We start from the raw sequence: 20,985 nt of genomic DNA, 5'->3' as shown, positions 1-20,985 counted from the left end.
AGAGAGGCTCCAACATTGCCCAAACTTTCCCTGCACCAGTTGCCCAGCACTTTGTGGGCAACTGCTACGTTTAGGCCCTGACATTGGGACACAGGGACTGTCACAGGTGGTGACTGATCTAAGTTTTGCGCAATGTTATTGCTACACCTCTGAATGTTAATGCATCATGTGTTTTGTCTTTACACCCCTACAGGTATTGTGACATGTAGGTGGTTGTTTTTCTCCCTAGTACAGGTGGTGCTAGTGAGGTCCTGTTACCAGTGATTACTGGTTGTGTGCTCTATTTTCATATTGTGTGCTACAGTAATTTTTATTTCTACAAAGTTCTAAAAGTGCTGATACCCCCGACAGTGGTCCAGGTGGCCCTGTCCTGTACAATATCCCTTGTAAATTCCGCCCGTGCCTGTTGGCACAGTGTAACAAGATGTGTGTTTTATCTGATGTATATTTATTATAATACAAAGGCTATTTTTATATAACCTTGTGTGGAGTTTCCTTTGTGGTGGGCCTTTGGTTGTTGTTGCTGGGGTGCGTGCGCAAATACTTAGCCTACATCGCCTCCAAGTTTAGCCTTGCTGCTCGCGCCACGTTACCTAGAGGGTGAGTAGGGGTTATCTTGGCGTGTAACTCCCTTGCCCTGACTTGGGGGGGGTGGTCTCTGACTGACTTTGGCGAAAGCCCTGGCCAGCCGGGGATCCCGTTTCCAACAGTATCCACCAGAAAGAGCATGCAGGGATGTTAGTAAATTATTAGATTGGAATTTGGAGTTTGTCTCCTGTCTGACATCAAGTCTCATGTTGGTTTTCAGGGGTCATTTTGTCTGAACTAACTGGTGTGGTGATCCACGTTTGTTATTTTAATTAATGTAATCTGTGATATGCATCCAACTTTAGAGTTAAGTTTGTTGCAGTATCAAACATGCCATGCACAGGTACATTAACCACTATGTGCATGCAAATTTCTTCATTGAGAATATTGCCTAAGAGTAATCGGTGATGACACACACATTTCATGAACAATGCGCGTTGCTTACAAAATTAAGTTGAGGTGCTTATGCGGGTTAACCATCATAGCTCAGATTGCAAGCTGCATGTGAAATCTATACTGCCGAATAAGTAACACCAGTATTTGACATTGTCTGTGATGTGTACTCATTGAAAGGGCGTTGGAAGTCTTCACAAATGGTCCATAATCTGTGATGCTCACACATATAGGCTGTTATGCACGCAAAGAACTCAATGGTCTGTTGAAAGTGATATTTACTCATCACATCAATTTATTTTTCTTAGTCAACAATATTGTGTCAGTGGTCTACTACGATTCTTTTATGGTGTGTATTATATGTCACATATTTTGTGATTGTATAAAAGCTTTTATGTTCTTTCATTATATTATCTGTATTATATTTGTCCATTTTCTTACTGCCATGATATAGAAGGTAACCAAGATATCAGTCTATACATATGGAATACCCTGGGAAATCCAGGAAAAAAATGGAAGAGCTGGCTTTGAGTTTTTGGTATTTATCTTATGGCTATTCTTTGTGTGAAGTACTTACCACAGAGAAACTTTGCTATTTGTTTCTATTATGTGGCCAGTGAGGGCCAACATATATTTATATCTGAGTGGACTCATCTGTGGAAGATGTACTGGTTTGTAATTCAATGCCTGTTCCTCCTTCAGTGTTAAGACACAAACTTTTGCTTCTTGCACATGCAGGACACATTGGGAAAATATTGACCAGGTAGAGGTTGTGTCAGATGTTTTGGTGGCCTAGAATGGCGTCCGAAGTTTACATTCTTGTACAAGGATGTTATGTTTGTATGTCTGCTGATAATTCCCTTAAGTATCATGAAGCATCACTAGTGCCTATAGTTTCCTATGTTACTATAACATACCTTGGGTGTTGACTTGTTAGGTACTTTCACCTGATTTACACCAAAATTTAGATATCAAGTTGTATATTACACAAGGTGGTTTGAATGAAAGTTTGTAGAAGAGGCCAATACTTCCCCCGTGATTGAATTTTTGCTGGTTATTTATGTTGGAAAGATAGGCCCTTTGCTAACAAAAGTGATAATTGTTTCGAATTGAAGTCTTTCAACTTGAAAGCTTTTCTTAGGTATTGTGAGACTTTTCACAAACAAAGTGCCTTGTTCCATCCATATGATAATGCATGGCTATAAGAATACATTTTATTTTAGTGTATCAGTGGTCTATCACCAATAACATTGACATTAGCAACGCATTGAGGTCCAAGACGGGTTCATAGAAACACTCTGCATTCTGTCACCAATATAACTCAATTTTTTCAATGAGGGACATGCGTTCCCAGTCGTCATTGTGTCCATCATGAATGCAGAAGTTTTAGAAGATGTGTGAAGACGGTAATAACATTTGTAGGGATATCAATTCCAAAACAGAATACTGTTGAGCCAGTATAAAAGACACCACGATTACAAATTCTTTATTGTTAATCTTGATGTCAATCCAAGAGATGTGATAAGAATTAGAAAACCTAATTGCCACGTAACATGTTAATCCAGGTTTCAAAGGCAGTTCAAAGTGGTTAAAACTAGGAGAAGTTCTGCATGTTGGGAAGATGGAAGGTAGTGGAATGCTAACCGGGTTTATAAAGTGCCCCCTGATTTGCCTTGTAAATGTAAAGGCATCCCCAAGAATCGCACCTTAAGTGGCCGAGCCACAACTGGGTGGACGACCTCGGGACTGAGGAAGAGGGAAAAGGCAGGCCGGATATGGGACCTGCATCAAGAGTCTACACAACCCCCCAAAGTAGAGTGTGGGTGCGCAGGTAAGCGTGCCAAAAGGTGAACTCCCGGGGGGGAGCAAAGGCAGGAAGTGGCTGGGGAAGACCTACGCCCGGATTGGACGGAAGATTCGGCGACTTTTAAACAGGCAGATCTTGGCCAGATATGGGGGGCAGCAAAGTACACCTCATAGACAAGCCACCTTGCACTGGGGGAAAATTGTTGATCATTTGAATTTTCACTCTTCGTAATTATTATTTTTATTATGTATCTGTTCTAACGCGCAAGCTCTCTCCTATTCTTAGTTGTGACGACCACCATTTCAGTGAGATTCTGTTAAATGCGTAAAATGGAAGACAATGACATGGGACCTGCTTCTGTATAAACAAAATGAGCGAGGTAAAGACACGGAAGGAGAGTTGAGGCTGGCTAGTTGATCATAGACTAGCCAATCTTTTAAAGACACAGGTTTAACCCACTCGTCATTGTGCCTCATCCAGATGCATGAAATGATTCTGGGTTTTTCACTTACTCGTTCCTATCACTGGGGAATAAAGTTTTTTCTGAAGCAGTTTCTTGCGCTGGCTGTTTGATCCACAGCCTCTTCATAAAGCGCTAGTGTGTTGTGGTATGAGTCTGAGATAATGAACGTTCTTATTGCGCTTTGAGACGCACAATATTCTAGTCTTGGCGGCTGTGTGTTTGCACTCGGTTCTCACACTTGCTGGTATTCTTCTGCCTCGCGCCTCCAGTCGGGAGTTCAGATCCCTAATGACACTGTGACACATCTGCTCTCCTGCGACTGTCTCTAACCCCTCATCTGCTCTGGCCTCTGACTCTGTATATCGAGTCTCCTGGGAGGAGATGAGAACGAATTAATAAATACATTGCTGATTTTGAACCCTGGGTCACTCAGTTGTAACCCCGACGAGCGCCCTTGACCAAAATGTGATTGTGGCTACATGTTACAGTGGTGGAATGTGGCGCCAACCGCATCAATGCAGATACAACGCCAGCATTTCAGGACCTTTCAGTACAGTACTGAAATGTTCTCTGTAAAGTGCTGCTCCATTGAGTAACAAGCGGCAGTGAAAGCGATCGCTTTTTCGTTGCTATGACAACGAAAGCATCGCAAGATAGCGTTGGGCTGTCCACAGTCCATAGGGACACGCGCATGCTGTCTGCTATGGACAGAATGCGAGAGCAGTCATCTTTGTCCATGAAGACGCGTGCATGCAAGCGTTGGGGAGAATTGATTCCAAAAGGTCCTCTTGCATGCACTGCTTTCACCAGGCGAGACCTAAAAACATGCATACCGTGTAATAAAGATTTTTTTATATAAACAGAAGAAACACCAATCCATATAATGTATTATCCTCTCAGTAGAAATGAGTAAGCGTTAGCTCCCACTGTGGACTACCTGCAAGCCCTACACCTCAAACAGTCAAACCCATCTTCAATATAACAGTACCATTTTCTATAGTTTTGCCGAGCTTTACAGCATGGGGCCGCTCCACTTACAACTGAATATTTGACATTCTGTTAGGAGTCAGGTAGCCACCCTCTTATGAACTCACTTGTTTTAAGGCGATAATTGAGTGTTGCGATGGTTTATGTTTTTAGTCACGCTGTCTGGGCTTCAGTAGCACCGTCAGGTGCTGTGCGCCCGACCCCCCCCCCCAGTGCTCGAATTACAAGCCAGCACAGGCGCGGGGATCACAGAGGGGGTGGGGGAGAGGGGCAGCGAGGCAGAGAGGAGACAGAGGCAGGGTATGGAGGTGAGTAAAGAATCAAAGGCACGGAGACAGAAAGCACTGGGCTCTGGTCGAGAGTATGACCAAGTGTACACTGGAAAAAAGAACAGCACCAAACTCTGGATGTTCCCCCATATCTTTATAACCATTGGACCTCTGTGCTAGCATATAAATAAAGTGCAGGCTAGTGGATCAGCACACAGATTTCATCTGGCTGCCTCTGCAGAAAAACAGAGTCTGCCGCGATCCCCCTGTCCTCCCAGTGACCCCGTGCGCCTCTCAGCTCCGTGCCTGCTTCACAGCTGTGGTGAAGAATATTCTTATCTGCTTGTTAAAATAAACACGGTACAAAAGGGGGTGGTGATGGACGGAGCATCTGAATCAATCAAACACTCACACCCAGTCAAAAGATTTGGGTTTAATCCATCACCGTTCTTTAGCCCACTCTGCCACCCCAGTTCAGACATGGCTATATGCAAATCAGTCTGACCCTGTGCCTCATGGGAACAGTCCAGCCCGAACTGCCAAGCCATGTCTTCCCTGGACCGGAAACAAGCTTCCGAGGACCGGTTTCTGGCATTCCAGCCGTCTTCAGCCCGGCTTGCTTGAATCCAGTGGCAAAGTGAGCAAGGGACTCACGTCTGAGCATACCCTGCCACACTTATGACGGCCAAAAGCGGTACAAAAGGGGGTGGTGATGGACAGAGCATCTGAATCAATCAAACACTCACACCCAGTCAAAAGATCTGGGTTTAATCCATCACCGTTCTTTAGCCCACTCTGCCACCCCAGTTCAGACATGGCTACATGCAAATCAGTCTGACCCTGTGCCTCATGGGAACAGTCCAGCCCGAACTGCCAAGCTATGTCTTCCCTGGACCGGAAACAAGCTTCTGAGGACCGGTTTCTGGCATTCCAGCCGTCTTCAGCCCGGCTTGCTTGAATCCAGTGGCAAAGTGAGCAAGGGACCCCAACTGCAACACTATAAACAGTTGCTTTGCTGAAATAAGATTAGCATGGGTGTAAGGTGCAAACAGAGAGCTGTTATTGAAACCCCTTAATCTTCAAGAGTATCGGTGCTGATAAGCTTCCCAGCTGATGGCCCTCCAGCCGAGTTTTATAAGGAATACAAAGACTTGAGAGTGCCACACTGATAGGAAATGTATACAGAGGCATTGAAGAATGGGATTTTCCCATCATCTATTGGAGAAGTATAAATCCTGGTCCTTCTAAAACCTAAGAAGGACGAAGGGGACTGTCAGGCAAATGTGCCGCCATTGTTGCTTAACCTGGACAATGAAGATCCTTGCCAGAGTAATAACAGACTCAGCCCTCTAATGATCAGACTAATGTTACCAGCTCAGGCCAGATTCGTACATGGTCGAAACGTCACATAATCTAAGGACCGCTTTCGCTATCCTCCACCAGATTAGACTGGGACAGGAGACAGTAGCAGTATTTCAAAATGCAGACAAGACCCTTGATTCATTGGAACAGGTGAATGTAATGACAGCACTAGACTGAATGGGGCCTGGGCAGATGCATTATTAAACTCGCCATGCTTCTATAAGGTGACCGTAGGAATAGGATGCATATCAATGATTGTATGTGTGATCCATTCCCACTAGATGGAGAATTCAAGAAGCCCTCTCCCAATTTCTCTTCGCTATGGCAATAGAGCTGATGCTTTTATGGCCTTGTGTGCGCAAATAAAGTTTTATGAAATGAAATGCAATAGAGCCATTAGTGTACTGACTACACAAGTTTTATTCAACCAGAGGCATCTCATTCCCTACCGACTGTTTTAATCTATATACGCAGATGACATTCTTTAGTTTGTAAAAAAATCCCAGTAGCAACTTAACCCTGCCCCCAGATTATTTGAAAGAGAATCAGGCTAATACAGCACCTGAAATACAAGAGGACTTCTAATGCAGTGCACAGACAAAATCCGCATAAATGAATTCCAGATATAAACTGATTACATTTAGTTTTTTAAACTGGCTATACTATCCGCCAATCAACCCTAATGTGGATATTAACTGCAGTAGAATGACACAACCCAGAAGTATGGTTCTCCACTTGGTTTGGCAATGCACGGTGATTTTGAACTTTTGGGGACTGTTTAACTTACCCTCCGCTCCCTCCAAACTGTGTTGCTAAACTATGCGCTGGCAAGGATTAGGAAACTCACTATTCTATTACTATTGTTGGCAAACCTAGAACTGCAATGACTTGGATGAGAGACTGTGATGCGGCGCCATCCCGAGCCCCCCTGGGACCGCGTTTCCTCAGACATAGTCGCGGCAGGGAGAACGGAACCGGAGCGTCCTTAGCAACGACTTTGCCAAACCAAACCCCACCCCTTTGTCCTCTGTTCCAGGGGCCAATCAGGAGCGTGTGAGTACCCGAGAACCGCCCCTGTCGCACCTTAAGTGCTGTGTAAATAGCCCCCTTGTTGTGTAGTTAATCACCCGAAAGACACGGTACTGCTAGGTCACTGTAACATATTGTGTAGCACCATTGAGACCTGTATAGCACGTGTGTGTGTGTCGCCCACACGTTTACAGAGACACAACACCCACAATGTATTATTGGCTACCCGGTGCGGCCTGCTGCAACTAATCAGCAGATACCTTTTTGGCACTCTGGCCAAGCAGTCTTTGGGGCCCCTGCGACTTTACTTGCAACAGGGAATGTTGGGTCGCTCCAACCCCCAACAACAAGCCAAAACCTGAACTAACCGTGGTGTTCATGAATGCAGACTTATAAATAGGACTGCTTTAGAATAGCACAAAAGTGGCAATTGACTCGGCATTAGAAGCGATTTTCTACAGCCTGAGGCTAGCTTATAGGTGCTGGTGGGTGGAACTGGTGTGAACTATTATAAAAATATATTATTGCTGTGCCGATTTGATGGTTCGCAAAATATATATATATATATATATATATATATATACACGCACACACATATATATATATATATATATATATATACATACATATATATATAAATAATATGAACATCCAAAAAGCTTTCCTTACATGTAATTATCTACATGTTTTAAACAAAGTGAGAAATACAAAATGAGCTCTAATCCAGATTAGGGTGGATAGATGTTTGGAATTCAATATTCCACTAATCGAATTCTCTTGAGGTCTCTTTAGTTGCTATTTTATGACTGAACTGATAAAAGGAGTATGTTGCCACAAAACCCTAGAACAGGAGTGAGGAACATGTCATCAATCAGGAGGTGGTATGATGTAATAAAGGTTCAGGAGCGGTCATCATAGGGCCTGATGCAGTACAGAGATGTCACTTGGAACATATAAGTTGCTGAAGTAAGAAGGTGTACTATTGAATGGTACCAAAGGGAAAGGCAGTGTTGAAAGAGAGGATTTGTTTTACAAAGATATTGTGAGTACAAAAGCTTTTCTTTTGCCCAGGATAAATAAAATACACCAAGGTGCATACAGAACAGGAGAAGAGTGCACATACAAGCAACTCGGCTTTCACCAAATACCAGACTAACATGTTCACGACTCAAAATATTTTCAGACTTCCCTATACTAACTCCACTCCACCTCCCCCTTACTCATCCCAAACCCCCTCCTACGGCTATAAACTGCCCAACAAAAATAAACATTCTAGTCCCTTCCCTCTTTTATCCCTCCACTATTCATTTTCAATACAAATAATAGACTAACATGTCCAACACTCAAATTAATTGCATATATCCCTATACTAATTCCCACTAATCCTGTTTGGGTTCCGGAGTAGGGTGCTACTCTTCGAAAAGCGCTTCAACATCTTATCAGGGGTAGCAAGCACTATATAAATGCAAACACTTTCCCTCTTATCCCTCCACCATCCTTCTCAATTCAAATAACAGAGTAACATATCCACCGCTCAAATAACTTTCATATTTCACTATACTATTCACCACTAGTCCTTTATGGGTTCCGGAGTGGCGTGCTGCTCGCTGAAAAAGATCTTCAACGCCTCGTCAGGGGTAGTATGCGCTATATAAATGCCATTACAATACAACATGATACAATAAAGTGGATGGTATAGTAAGAAAACATGTTCCATTACTGATCTGACCTTCTACATTGGATAAGATAGAGATATTGATAATATTGAGGTGTTCCTTTGGGGGTTAGAATGTGTGGTAGTAGTACAGTATCCATATTTCCCACCGGGTCAATATACATTGGGTCTGTCCTTAAAATCTCAGTTCTATTACAGGGACATATAATCGCAAGACAGTACCAAAGAATGATAACAAAAATTTTTAAAACATAATTCGGGAGGGATGAGATGAATCATGGAGCTTAACTGGATGATATTAAGGTTAAGGTCGCTATAAAGTCGGTTACCTTTCCCAGTGCCACCAGCATTTGGAAGTCAATAGATCGTCTGTGTCGCAGGAGTCGTAGAATCCCATCCATGTACACCTGGTCTTTACTGAAACATCCTGAAATTTTGGAAAGCAAAGCGACACTCAAAATGTAAACATATTCAGTCACATTTGGAATGTGTATCATTCTGCTTCATGCACACTTGGCTCTGCAAACCCTTCCTCTGCACGGACACCAGCCAACCATTCTTTCCATCTCCGCTAACATTCAGGCTGTTTCTACTCTCATTTCCACTAGTGTGCAGCGCAGTGATTTCTCACTTTCCACTCTCCATGCTTAGCTTAAGCCATAGTTCATCACCTGCATTTCTTAGACTTTGCGAGGTTACACCTACATTCACATTTGGTGCAGAATCATTAGCTCGCTACATATCTAGTACTGAAAAGCCAACCGGCTCTCTACTCATACCTAGCAGTCCATCTTCCACCTACACAGGGACCCAGCACCAACATTCGCTGTAATGTTTTCATTTGTACCTTTAAAATACCAGGCCAATTAAGCTCCCGCTTGAAAGTCAGTGTGAATACGAAAGTTCTCATCATAATACTTTGAGCTGCAGGGGAGTTCTCAAAAACTTCTCTCATGGCCTATGTCTATGGAACATGCTTACTTAAGACAGCAAAAAAGTCATAATTAGAAATGCAGAAAAAACATATTACTTACCTTCAGTAAGGATATTTCGGCTAGATGCATGATCCTCCAACAGACTTCTCACTCTATGAATGCTCTTTTCTGGCTTCAGACTGGTACGGATTTGTTATCCCTCCTAGAAACTATTACATCTCAGCCAGGTAGCACGACACATACTCCGGCCAAAACTCTGACTCTGGATGTAACATCAAAGAGTCTATTAGGTGTCAACCAGCATGCTTGTGTCTGTATCTAAATGTACTGAGAGAGCCACAATAGGGGCAAATATAGGATATAACAAGTTTGGATACCCTGGGATCTTATTTTTCATGGAACTAGCTCATCAGGAAGGACTGAAGGTGGTTGTGAATCTGCTGGAAGAATTCGTATACACCAGAACTATTGTTACCCAAGCGAAGTAACTTTTCCTTCTGATGGATACATCTTCCTGAAGAATACTCATTTTGGAATGAGCCCCAAAGCAGTACCTAAGAGGTGGGACTAAGTGGTAGAAGTTCACCATGAAAAGTACCCGTCACTGCAGTCCTGAGATGTGAGGCAATAGGGCTTTCAAAGGTACGCAAGGACCATACTGCAGATTTCTGCAACAGGGGAGCACCAGAAAAGTCATGGAAGCAACCATGGTCCTAGTAGAAAGAGCGTGAATGCCCTACCGAGGAGCTTTCTTGACCAGGGCATAGCAGAACTCGAAACAGAGTTTGATCAAAAACAAAATGCTGTGCTTTTGGAGGAACTCCGATTCCTACGCGGGCAGGATGTAAAATTTCACTACCCTCACCTGAGTGCAACAGCTGCAAGTTAAACTCAGATTATGAACTGCCACAAAATGCAAGGGAGGAGATTATGGAAGAGTAGTTGTGAGAACTTTTATCACCTCTTGTCCTTGTAAGATTAATATCCATATGGTAATCACTTGTGTATGCTAGGGGAAACATCCTTTACACCGCGGCTGTTTCAACGCGGTGCTGTTACGACGCGTCCTTTACAACGCAAGTCGTAACCACGACTTGCGTTGGAGGGCGCTACAGGATTAAGAATAGTTAATTTACTATTCCAACACCTTCCCTAGTGTCCACGGGGACTGGTGTTAGAATAGTAAATTAAAATATTCTCGATCCGCGCCCCCCCAACGCAAGTCGTTGTCACGACTTGCGTTGTAAAAAATGCGTTGTAACAGCACGCGTTGTGACGGTACGCGTCGTATCGTCGTACATCCGTATGCTAGTCATGCAAATCCTACTTCAGAGGAAGCTGCATTGACATAAAGTGAAAATGGCCCTGTGATTAGATGTACCCAGCAATTGATGGAAAAGGTCAGGTAGGATTAATCTGAAGACTATGCCCTAATCCGGAACGGGGCACACAAAATGTTAAACACAAAATCTTAATGACTCTAAACAGGTGCTTCTTTGAATTCTCCTATTATTCAAGGGCCCTCCCCAAGATAGCTGCAAAATCTCGTGCAAGAGCTGAGATCTCATCAAATGCAAGAAGGCCACCAGATCGCACAAGAACTTTCAGAACTAGCTCTCACCACAACTCAGAACATATCCTTAACTAGCCTTTAACTTCATACATATACACAGTGTGTATGAAACCACAGTGCTTCCTCGGCCTGATCCTCGGCGACCGCAGCAGCCACCACATAGAGACCTGCTGGCCCAGAAGAGGTCAAAGGCCACAACGACATTGTAGAATAAGTCTTTGGGAAAGAGTAGAGTGTCTCAGATATAGTCTTAGGTGGCATCAATAAGGCAAAGGGCACAAACGCCTTTGAGGCACTGTCCTTACAGTGTCAGCATTACTGATTACTTTTATTCCCTACACCGATCATTGTGAGGCTATGTACGATCAAATCAACATCACTAGCTGGAGCTGCCGGGGTTTGGGATAACTCGTGAGTTTAAATCCCTGAATAACCCCCTCCCCCCTCCCACCGGACAACGACTAAACAAAGTCACGACTCAAAGAAAGAAGAATAACTCTCCTAGGACTTACAGGAGAAGAGAGCGACTTCTGTGCAGCTTGCGACCCCTCGCTGGACATCCAGAACCAGAAGGCGACTATCGGAGGAGACGTGGCGTTGAGGAGACGAGGAGTACTGAGGACGCTGAGGTGCTGCGGGACGAAGCCTCGCAGCAACACGCAGATCGCGTGAGAGAGCTGACCCCGGGAGTGCGGCGACGACCATCCGGACCGTGAGGAGACCACGGAGCCCAGAAGTGGCCTCGAGCAGAGACGGGGGGCAGCAACTGAGCCGGGGGAAGGCACACAACGTGACAGGCGCCCGATGATCACGGATCAATATCAGGTCTGAAGGGAGCGGACTCAGTGCGCGTAACATGCAGCAGTCCTTTAATGAAGTAGAAAGAAATCCCTAAAACCGGCGCGCCTGACCTTAAAATGGCGGCCGCTTAAGACGAATGTCGATGTAAATGGAAAGCAGAGACAGTGAAGGAGGACCAACACATCTCTCTTGAGGCAGGGAAAGCTAAAAACAGAGAAGGAGGACTAGCAAGTTTCTCCTGAAACAGGAAAGAAGGAGCCATCCCTGACCCAATTTAACCCACCAACCCTTAAAGAGAGAGAAAGGAAAAAGGGACTAAGACCGGAGGAGAAAGTAAGTCAGGGTGTAGGGCTCGGGAGAGCACCCAAATACGGCAGACATCTTGGAATGTAGCCTGTTGCTTAACACAATATGCCAAGAGCATACTCTAAGGTATATTGAGCAAACTAATGGAAATAAAATACAACCGGAATTTATTATGGAATATCACAATCACCATGACTACCTACTACTAGTACATCAATATTGGTCTACTTACAGAATACTAGTGTCTTAATAGGAAACGAAACGACAAATACTGCTCCTATTAACGTAGGTAAGAGAAATGCAACACCAACTGGAAGGAATTCACGTAGCCTTCAGAGAATAGCATACTCAAGACAAACGAAGAGGAACCAACATGGACGGAAGTTTTACAGAGTCTAATGGCCGGAATGCCCAGACCATAAAATATCCAACTAACATATCCAAAAATGCAGCAAAAAAATACAAACATAACTTCCTGAGAAGCAACCCAGACATGCTGATATCTGACCCCTACCTTAGCATAGATAGAGGCACTGTTATGAAAGATCTGATATTCTTCACGAATAAAACAGCTAAATGGCGCAATGCCTTTACAAGACTGCTTAACACTAAGGCTGTAAAAAATATCCCACATGGAACTAAAATGATGATCGCACCGTCAAAAAGATGCAAAGCGGAACTATGCATCACCATATATAAAACCGGAATAGTGCTGGTTCAGGCAGCCGACAGCGAGCTAAACAAATTCGACAAGATATTTTCGTCCTTAAAGGAAGCTCTTGAGGGCACAAGAGGTCAACAACACCAGACCACACAAGAAGGCACCTCTGACAATGATAATACTATCCACAGAGATGGCAATCAAATCGGAGGACAACAGATCCAAGCCACAAGGGTAGGAGATAACATGGATATAGAATTAGAAGTACCAACATCTGAAAACGAGACAGAAAGGAAAGAGAGGCCCTCAAGATATGTGAAAAGAGTAAAGAACCAACCCCTAAGACAAGAACCGTCGCCGCTCTCGAATGAAGAGACGTCATCAGAAGGTTCAAGATATCAACTAAACCAGACCCCACCAGAAGACAGAATCGACCTAAGAAATGAAGAACAACGGGAGCAAGCCACAAGAACAGGAGACAGAGAAGTGACTAGAGAGACGACATCCAAGAAGAAGTCAGAAAGACCTAAAAAGGTTACAAGACATATAATCAACGAGCAAGACCTATCCCTAAGGGAGGAAAAGACGCCACCTCCTAAACATGAGCCACGGCACTTAACGCAGACATCTCCTGCGAATGAACACGTCAACGATAGCCAGGAAATTAATAAAGTAGAAGATATCATCGACGACCCCCTACTTCGTTCTGTTACCACACAGGAGAAAGAGAGAACCTCACCCACAAAGACAAATCCTACATCACAAAATGCAGACAACACAACTCATACCACAGCCATTGACAATCTTACCAAAGATAAAAAGAAAGGGGCTGCGGTCAAAAGATCTGTTCAGAAACATAAGAAAGCTAAATGCAAATCCTGGACAGAAAGGCTTCTCACCCCTAAGAGATCTCTTCAAAACCAGAAAGACATCAAAAAGATCCAAAATCTAATTGGCAAAATGGCACATGACATGCGCAATACTCGACAAGAAATACTGGAAATGATGGCAGTCACTCAATCCAAGATCTCACATATCCAAAATCTGGTTCACTACGCAAACAGAAAAAGCAACGAGACGGCCATGCCTCTATCACACAGGCACAATAGACCAGCAAGGACAAACGCATGGTCGAAGGAGGAGACCCTTGCCCTGCTCCGATCATATGACCAACCTAACTGCAAGAGAGGGGAGAGAATCAATACAGTACTGACCGATCCCAATAGATCAATTAGACGGAATGAAAGAAAAGCCGACCTTCATAATTTACAACAAATTAAGCTAACTGCCGAAATGAATGACCCGAACTCCAGAATCTCAGGCAAACCTATGAAATGCCTTCTACTCAACGTCCGTTCTGCAACCAAACATGCATCAGATATAGCAGATCTCATCATCAACAAGGAAATTGATTTAGCCATTCTTACAGAAACATGGCTCTCGGAATCATCATCTCCATACATGGATCTCTTAGTACCACCTCGGTACAACATTATAAGACTGGACAGACCGAAAAAGATAGGAGGAGGTCTGGCCTGCATCTACCGATCGGATATTGAGATCAACCAATTGCATTCCGACCCTATAGAATCGTGCGAATATCTAGGTCTTAATATAAGATCAACAGACAACCAAAGATGCAACTTACACGCGCTTTACCACCCACCAGGAGATAACGCCAGGTTCATTGATCAGTTAATGGAGATCATAACGGCCAACTCTAACCCTGGCGGCAATAACATTTTCCTTGGCGATCTCAATCTACACTGGGATGACTGCAATGACAAACTGGTCAACGCGTTCAAGGGCTTCCTCCTGGAACTAAACCTCACTCAAGTATGCACACAACCTACACATGTGAAAGGTGCAACGTTAGACTGGATTATATCTAGAAATGAAGACACATCAATCCTCTCAATAGACCCGTGTGACTGGTCTGACCATCATGCCATAACATTTGTGATTCCCACTTTGAAAAAAAGCAAGACATCTCAACCCACCAGGCACAAAAGATGGATTCGAGAGACTAAAGAGGAGAATATTGAGTTACTAGTACAATGCTGTGAGAGAGACCTACAGCCACCCAGCAACTTGCAGAAGGTAAACGATCTAACAGACCACTACACTACGTCAATAGAGAAAATTATCAATAACACCATGCCGCTAAAATTGAAAAGGACCACAGAGAAGATAAAAAATCCATGGTTTAATGGACTGCTAAACGAAGAAAGACGAAAACTGAGAATGGCCGAAAGAAAATGGAGACAACACCCATCGTCTCCAGAGTTGAAAGCTCTCAGGAATATCAGGAACCAATATAACAAAAAGGTCATCAACTATAAAAAAGAATTTATAAGATCAGAACTTGACAATGCCAAAAACAGACCGAGGAAACTATTCGAAATCTTAAAGCAACAATCAAATAAACTAGCAAAATCTGCCCAAGAGAACACAAATATACTACTTGACTGCGAAGAATTCTCATCATTTTTCACAGAGAAGGCCAAAACTCTTGAGAAAGAGCCCAAGAGGGCTGCAGACAACCTACCCTCTCAACCAGTATCGACAAAAGATACCAGCCTGAAAACAAACTGTAAGGAGGCCAAAAATAAGGCACATTGAGACACCTTCGATTTATATGACCAGAATACCGTCGCCAAAACGCTCTCTGATATCAAACCTAACAACCACTATCAAGACCCGCTTCCGGCGAAATGCCTAAAAGAAATCAGTCATGTTGTGGTACCAATCTGGACCAAAATTATAAATGCATCTCTGACACAAGGGATCCTCCCGGATTGCCTGAAAACAGGACAAGTCGTACCCATAATCAAAAAACCGACAGCGGATGCAACAGATCCTAATAATTTCCGTCCAGTGACCAACATCCCTCTACTCGCCAAACTAATTGAGAAATGCGTGCAAGGCCAACTGAGTCAACACATTACCAACTTTTCCCTGCTGGACGATTACCAATCAGGTTTCAGAGCAGGCCATAGTACAGAAACAGCGATCCTCCATATCGTTGACGACGCCCTACATGCTCTAGATCAAAACCAGGCATGCCTACTGATTCTCCTGGACCTATCTTCCGCGTTTGACACTGTAAATCACGAAGCATTACTGACCAGGCTGCAAGAGAGGATGGGAATATCTGGAAATGTGTTGAAATGGTTTGAATAATTCCTGCATAACCAAACACAAAGATTCCTGGTCAACCAAGCACTATCACTACCATGCCCTAACTCTATCGGAGTTCCTCAAGGATCGACCTTATCCCCAGATCTATTTAACTTGTATGTTGAACCTCTTACAGAAATCCTCCGCAATTCACAGATATCCTATCACATGTACGCGGATGACACGCAAATATACATAAAGATCGTGTCCTTGGAAGACATTGAACGAATGAACGAGACATTAAAAATGACATTGGAATGGCTAACAACCAATCATCTGAAGCTGAATGCAAGCAAAACTGAGTTCCTACTAATCGCACCACCAAGAAACCACACCGAAATGAAGGAATGGACCAAGCTGGTGACTGTGCTAAACTGCACCCCAACCCTAGTCAACTCAGCGAAATCGCTAGGAATAACTTTAGATGAGAACCTCGACATGCAAGCCCACATTAAGTCAATGGCTAGAAATGCGCGTTTCCACTTGAACTACCCGAGGAAACTGAAACCATACATATCAGAGGCGGATCTTAAACTGGCAGTCCAATCTTTAGTTGTTTCAAGAATTGAGTATGGGTGCTCCACCTTGGCTGGTCTACCAAAATTGTCCACTGCACCGCTAAAAGCATGTCTCAACGCAGCGGCAAGACTTATCACTGGATCGAGGAAATTTGATCATATTTCTCCCCATCTGAAAGCACTAAACTGGCTACCATATGAAGCAAGAATTCAATTAAACATTAGGAAGATTCGGAATACAGGAACATTTAAGAAGGAAGTGAAAAGCATCTTGATGAGTAAATACCTACATAGTGGAGGCTGATGACCTCTGACTGGAACTATTGTTCATCCTAATTCACAGCATCAACGTGACTATAAGGGAAAGATGCTGACTTGACCAAAGATAATGCAGAACACTGACTCGGATCAGGAGTCTCTCCCGAGACCTAGCTGTATCCTTACTTGTACCTAGTGCTGATACTTAAACACATAGGTTATATCCTCCTAGTACATCCTGCTATTATGTATACGCTTATTTACCTAATCTACCTCCGATATGTATTATAACTACCTACCTCATAGTTATTCAACGAGTGACCGATATACAATTTATCCTATTTACTAAGCTAACTCTTTATGTAGACGCCCATGCTATGTAAATTTGTATATACTCCCAACCCACAATGGCAGATAAGGTTCTACCTCAGTATTTCACACAAGTATCTACCTCATTTATGGACTATTTTAGAAATGTTACTATCTATGTGAACTATAACCGACCTCATACTGTTAAGCGCTCTGATACCCACGGGTCTTGTTCGCGCTATACAAAACTCTATAATAAATAAATAATAAATAAATAAACATTCCACATTATGAGAGTGAAGGTTGGCAGCCAGGAGAGGTCCACAGGATACCCCACCTGGCCATTCCACTAACAAGAATTAAAATGTTTTCCTTTTTTTTATACTTTGCATACTGACGCAGAGACAATTACTTCTGGCCACCCTGCCTTTCGATGGTATTTTTCCTTGTTTTTGGGTTCTATTAAACATTTTCTTCTCTGAGATTAGTTTTCTTAGCCTAGTTTTGCACTTAATGACATTAAATTAAAAAAAAAATGTATTGCAGTTAACGTTTGCTTATTTATCGTCGTATTAAGGTACGATTTTATTAGAAGTTCTCGGCTGTTTAGAAATTATATCTAATTGACATAGAAGTGTGGTCGCTTCTATCGCATTTACTGTTAGTTACAAATGGCGCTGGCACATACTATATAGCCTTTGCCCGTTTTTCACGTAGGAATTGCTCTTACCTAAAGAAATCAATAATGACGATTTTTTTCGATCTCTCTCGAATGTCATATTAGAAGGGCACTAATAGATATTAAAAAATTGGGGCAACCATGGTACCACATGATCTTTTAAATATTCGATTTTTCAATAAGGTGATGGCCCTGCTCATTACTCTTTTGTCGCAATATGTACTCAGTTTCTTATAATACTTTAAAATTAATGCGTTTTTATCTATACCCATTATTGACAGCTGATAAGATATTTAAACATCCTAGCACTAAATATTTGATGCAGTGAGGGCAGTATTATTTGTCCTGACTGATGTATCTCCTCAGATAGTAGGTATAATATTTCATATAAAATCTAAAATTCTACTGATAGAGAGGTTACGTGAAGAGTATACTGGAAGGATGAACTTTATAAAATCAGCTCTGAGAACGATGATATTATTCTGAATATCTTCAGTGTTAGACGTGTGCCCTTTTCCTTACACTAATGGGTGTTTGATAAAATAGACTCAATTATCAGTCCGAAAAGATACAATACATTTCAAATGTTCAAAACAATTGCAAACCACAGATTAAGGGCACATTTTATATTTTGCTAGTTTTTTCTACAGATTATTGCCAGGACACTATACCTATTTGTGTCTTAGAACTGTTCACTGTTACTAGAATACGAACATATTACGTGTTCATCATTTTGAGGTATGTCATAATATAAATGTAGCGGTGTGATAACTGTGCACTTTAAATGACTCTAAAGATACTATGTCTATTCTGAGATTTTCTCTGTTAATATAATATGATAACAAATTGTGCCTATAATTCTGCAGTATGTTTAATCACAAATGTTTGAGTGTATGTTGAGTGCTTTCACCTTCGTTTCTAATGATCTACTTCTTTTTACAAAAATTCAAAATAACTTGTCATTCTACGATCGACTGTTATGGCCATTTTATTAGAACAATTCTGCAGACTTTCTGATTAGCTAACTCTTTAACAATTCAGTCCGTATGTAAATAACAAATACAGTTATGTTTGTCTGTATACATATATATATATATATATATATATATATATATATATATATATATATATATATATATATATATATGTACAGATTTTAAAAGGTGTGTATATATGTTTCTTTTTAGCCCTGAAGAAGTCTCGTCTGAGACAAAACGTGTTGGCTAAATTAATTTTGAATAGTGGATTTTAACAACTTTATATGTTCATCAATAAAGGAATTTTTTAGATCATAAGAAAATATGGACCTGGCATATTCTTCAGATCATCCTGGATAACTAATGTTTAATGCACTCTAAATAGACATACAATTGATGGTAGCTGAATCTATGTTTTGTGATTGTTTTTGGGGATTACCCTAACAGGAAGAGGAGAGGGGTGCACTTCCTGGTTTCTTTGCGCCATCATCATATTGCCGAATTACCTTAAGTGACAGGTGCGCATCATTGCCTCAACCCTGTTTGTGTGTTTTTGATCTTTATATAAAAAATTCCTATCTCATTACTTTTTTCTCACTTAACAGATTGCAGTGATGTAAACCTATTTGTTCTAACCATAGGCTGGGGCTTTCTTGACCAGAGACACAATATGATAGACTGGATGATATGCATAGTTGATGGAAACCTTCTGCAGAGAAGCCTATCAACTTTTTGATTACAGAAGGACCAATAAAATGGGACTTAAACTTTATGGCTCCTTATAAAGTCAAGGGATATGTAGAAAGCCACACCCAATCTCCAGGAAGATAACAGGAAGAAAGACGTCCATGTTCATCTGCACAAAAGTTTATATCCCTCATGCGCAGTTTTAAGATTTTGTTGTGCACAGCGTAAAGTCCACCAAATCAGATTCCAATGTTTGTGTCCTCTGGACAATGTGGATCTGAAGGGAAGATGGCTGGCAAAGAATGAGGATCGTTACCCATGAAGGCAAAGAAGGGGGAAACCCCAGTAGATGTGTATTTAGCATTAGTATACACAAACTCAACACTATTAATGCAATCCAAGTTAAGAACCTCCAAATTGGAGTAGATGACATAGCAAATACTGTTCCATTGATTGACTGACACGGTCAGACTGCTAATCGGTTTGTGGGTGCTGTGTCGATAGTTTAACAGAAATTCCTAAATGATTACAAAATGCCTTCTAAAATTAGATGAATTATAATTTCGTCCTGAAACAAGGCTGGTTGATAGAATGAACTTATAACACATTGTTTAAAAACAGTGATGCTAATTTGTAAGCACTGGATACGCCTTGACATAAATAAAATGAACTAGTTAAATTGGGTTATTCACCACTATCAGAAGAGTATTATAACCAACAAGAGACAGTAGCTCAGCCACAAAATCCATGGAAATCCACTTCCATTGTTGCCAGAGTAAAGGCATAACAAGCATTGGCATAGCCAATATGTCTCACTTTTTGGACCTTAGAAGTGTGTAGCCTGCAACACATCTTGTGTGCTGTGTCGGCAGGGACTGAAGAGCTATACATTTACTACACACTGTTTTTTTACAGTGTGTGTGTGTCAGGGTGCACTATTCCAGTGTGTTTTGTCTAAGCCTGACATCACTAAGATCACCCTATGAATAATGCATTGTTTACAGGCTGTGTTTGGCTGCACTGGGCTCACAATGCACTATTTACAGGGTGTGTTTTGTGTATGGGGTGAGCACATGATACCAATTGTGCAGGAGTAATTATCCCAGCAGCTAAACCAAGCTGAAAATGCAGATCATCATCATGAAAACAATGAGATATTATTGGCTTTATCAGTAACCAACCTCTCAGTGCAATCGTAAACATAGTATATCAGTGTATCACTAATACTCCACCGACTGACCACTTTGGAACGCTAGAGAGGTATACAGTCTGTAGAAGGGAGAAAATTAAATGTCAGCGTGCAAAATGTTTAAAATACAAGATATCTTGCGAGCGAGCAAGAGGTTGATTTGTGTTACAATGTATAGCACTACAACCAAGCAACCAACGTTCCTTGGTTGTAGTGCTATACACTGTAACACAAACCAACCTAGCACGATTAACCCTCAACAGCGAACATTTTTAATATATTTTAGACGCTCCTTAAGAAATATTCGATGAATTAAAAATATGGACATCACAGTTAATG

The 20,985-nt window shown here is 42.1% G+C and overlaps 1 protein-coding gene across 1 annotated transcript in view; it reads right to left on the bottom strand.

Moving 5' to 3' along the window:
* MATCAP1 (microtubule associated tyrosine carboxypeptidase 1) overlaps positions 1 to 20,985 on the bottom strand; it is a 247,986-nt gene that overhangs the window by 54,739 nt on the left and 172,262 nt on the right. The window contains exon 6 of the mRNA XM_078669490.1: positions 8,903 to 9,000. Coding sequence (XP_078525616.1) covers positions 8,903 to 9,000 — 98 coding nt within the window. The remainder of the gene's footprint in view (positions 1 to 8,902; positions 9,001 to 20,985) is intronic.

The sequence above is a fragment of the Lissotriton helveticus genome, chromosome 12 (genome assembly GCF_964261635.1).
Source record: "Lissotriton helveticus chromosome 12, aLisHel1.1, whole genome shotgun sequence".
In the NCBI taxonomy this organism is placed as follows: Eukaryota; Metazoa; Chordata; class Amphibia; order Caudata; family Salamandridae; genus Lissotriton; species Lissotriton helveticus.
Note: the sequence above shows the minus strand (reverse complement) of the source record. Positions and strands in the feature narration are given on the sequence as shown.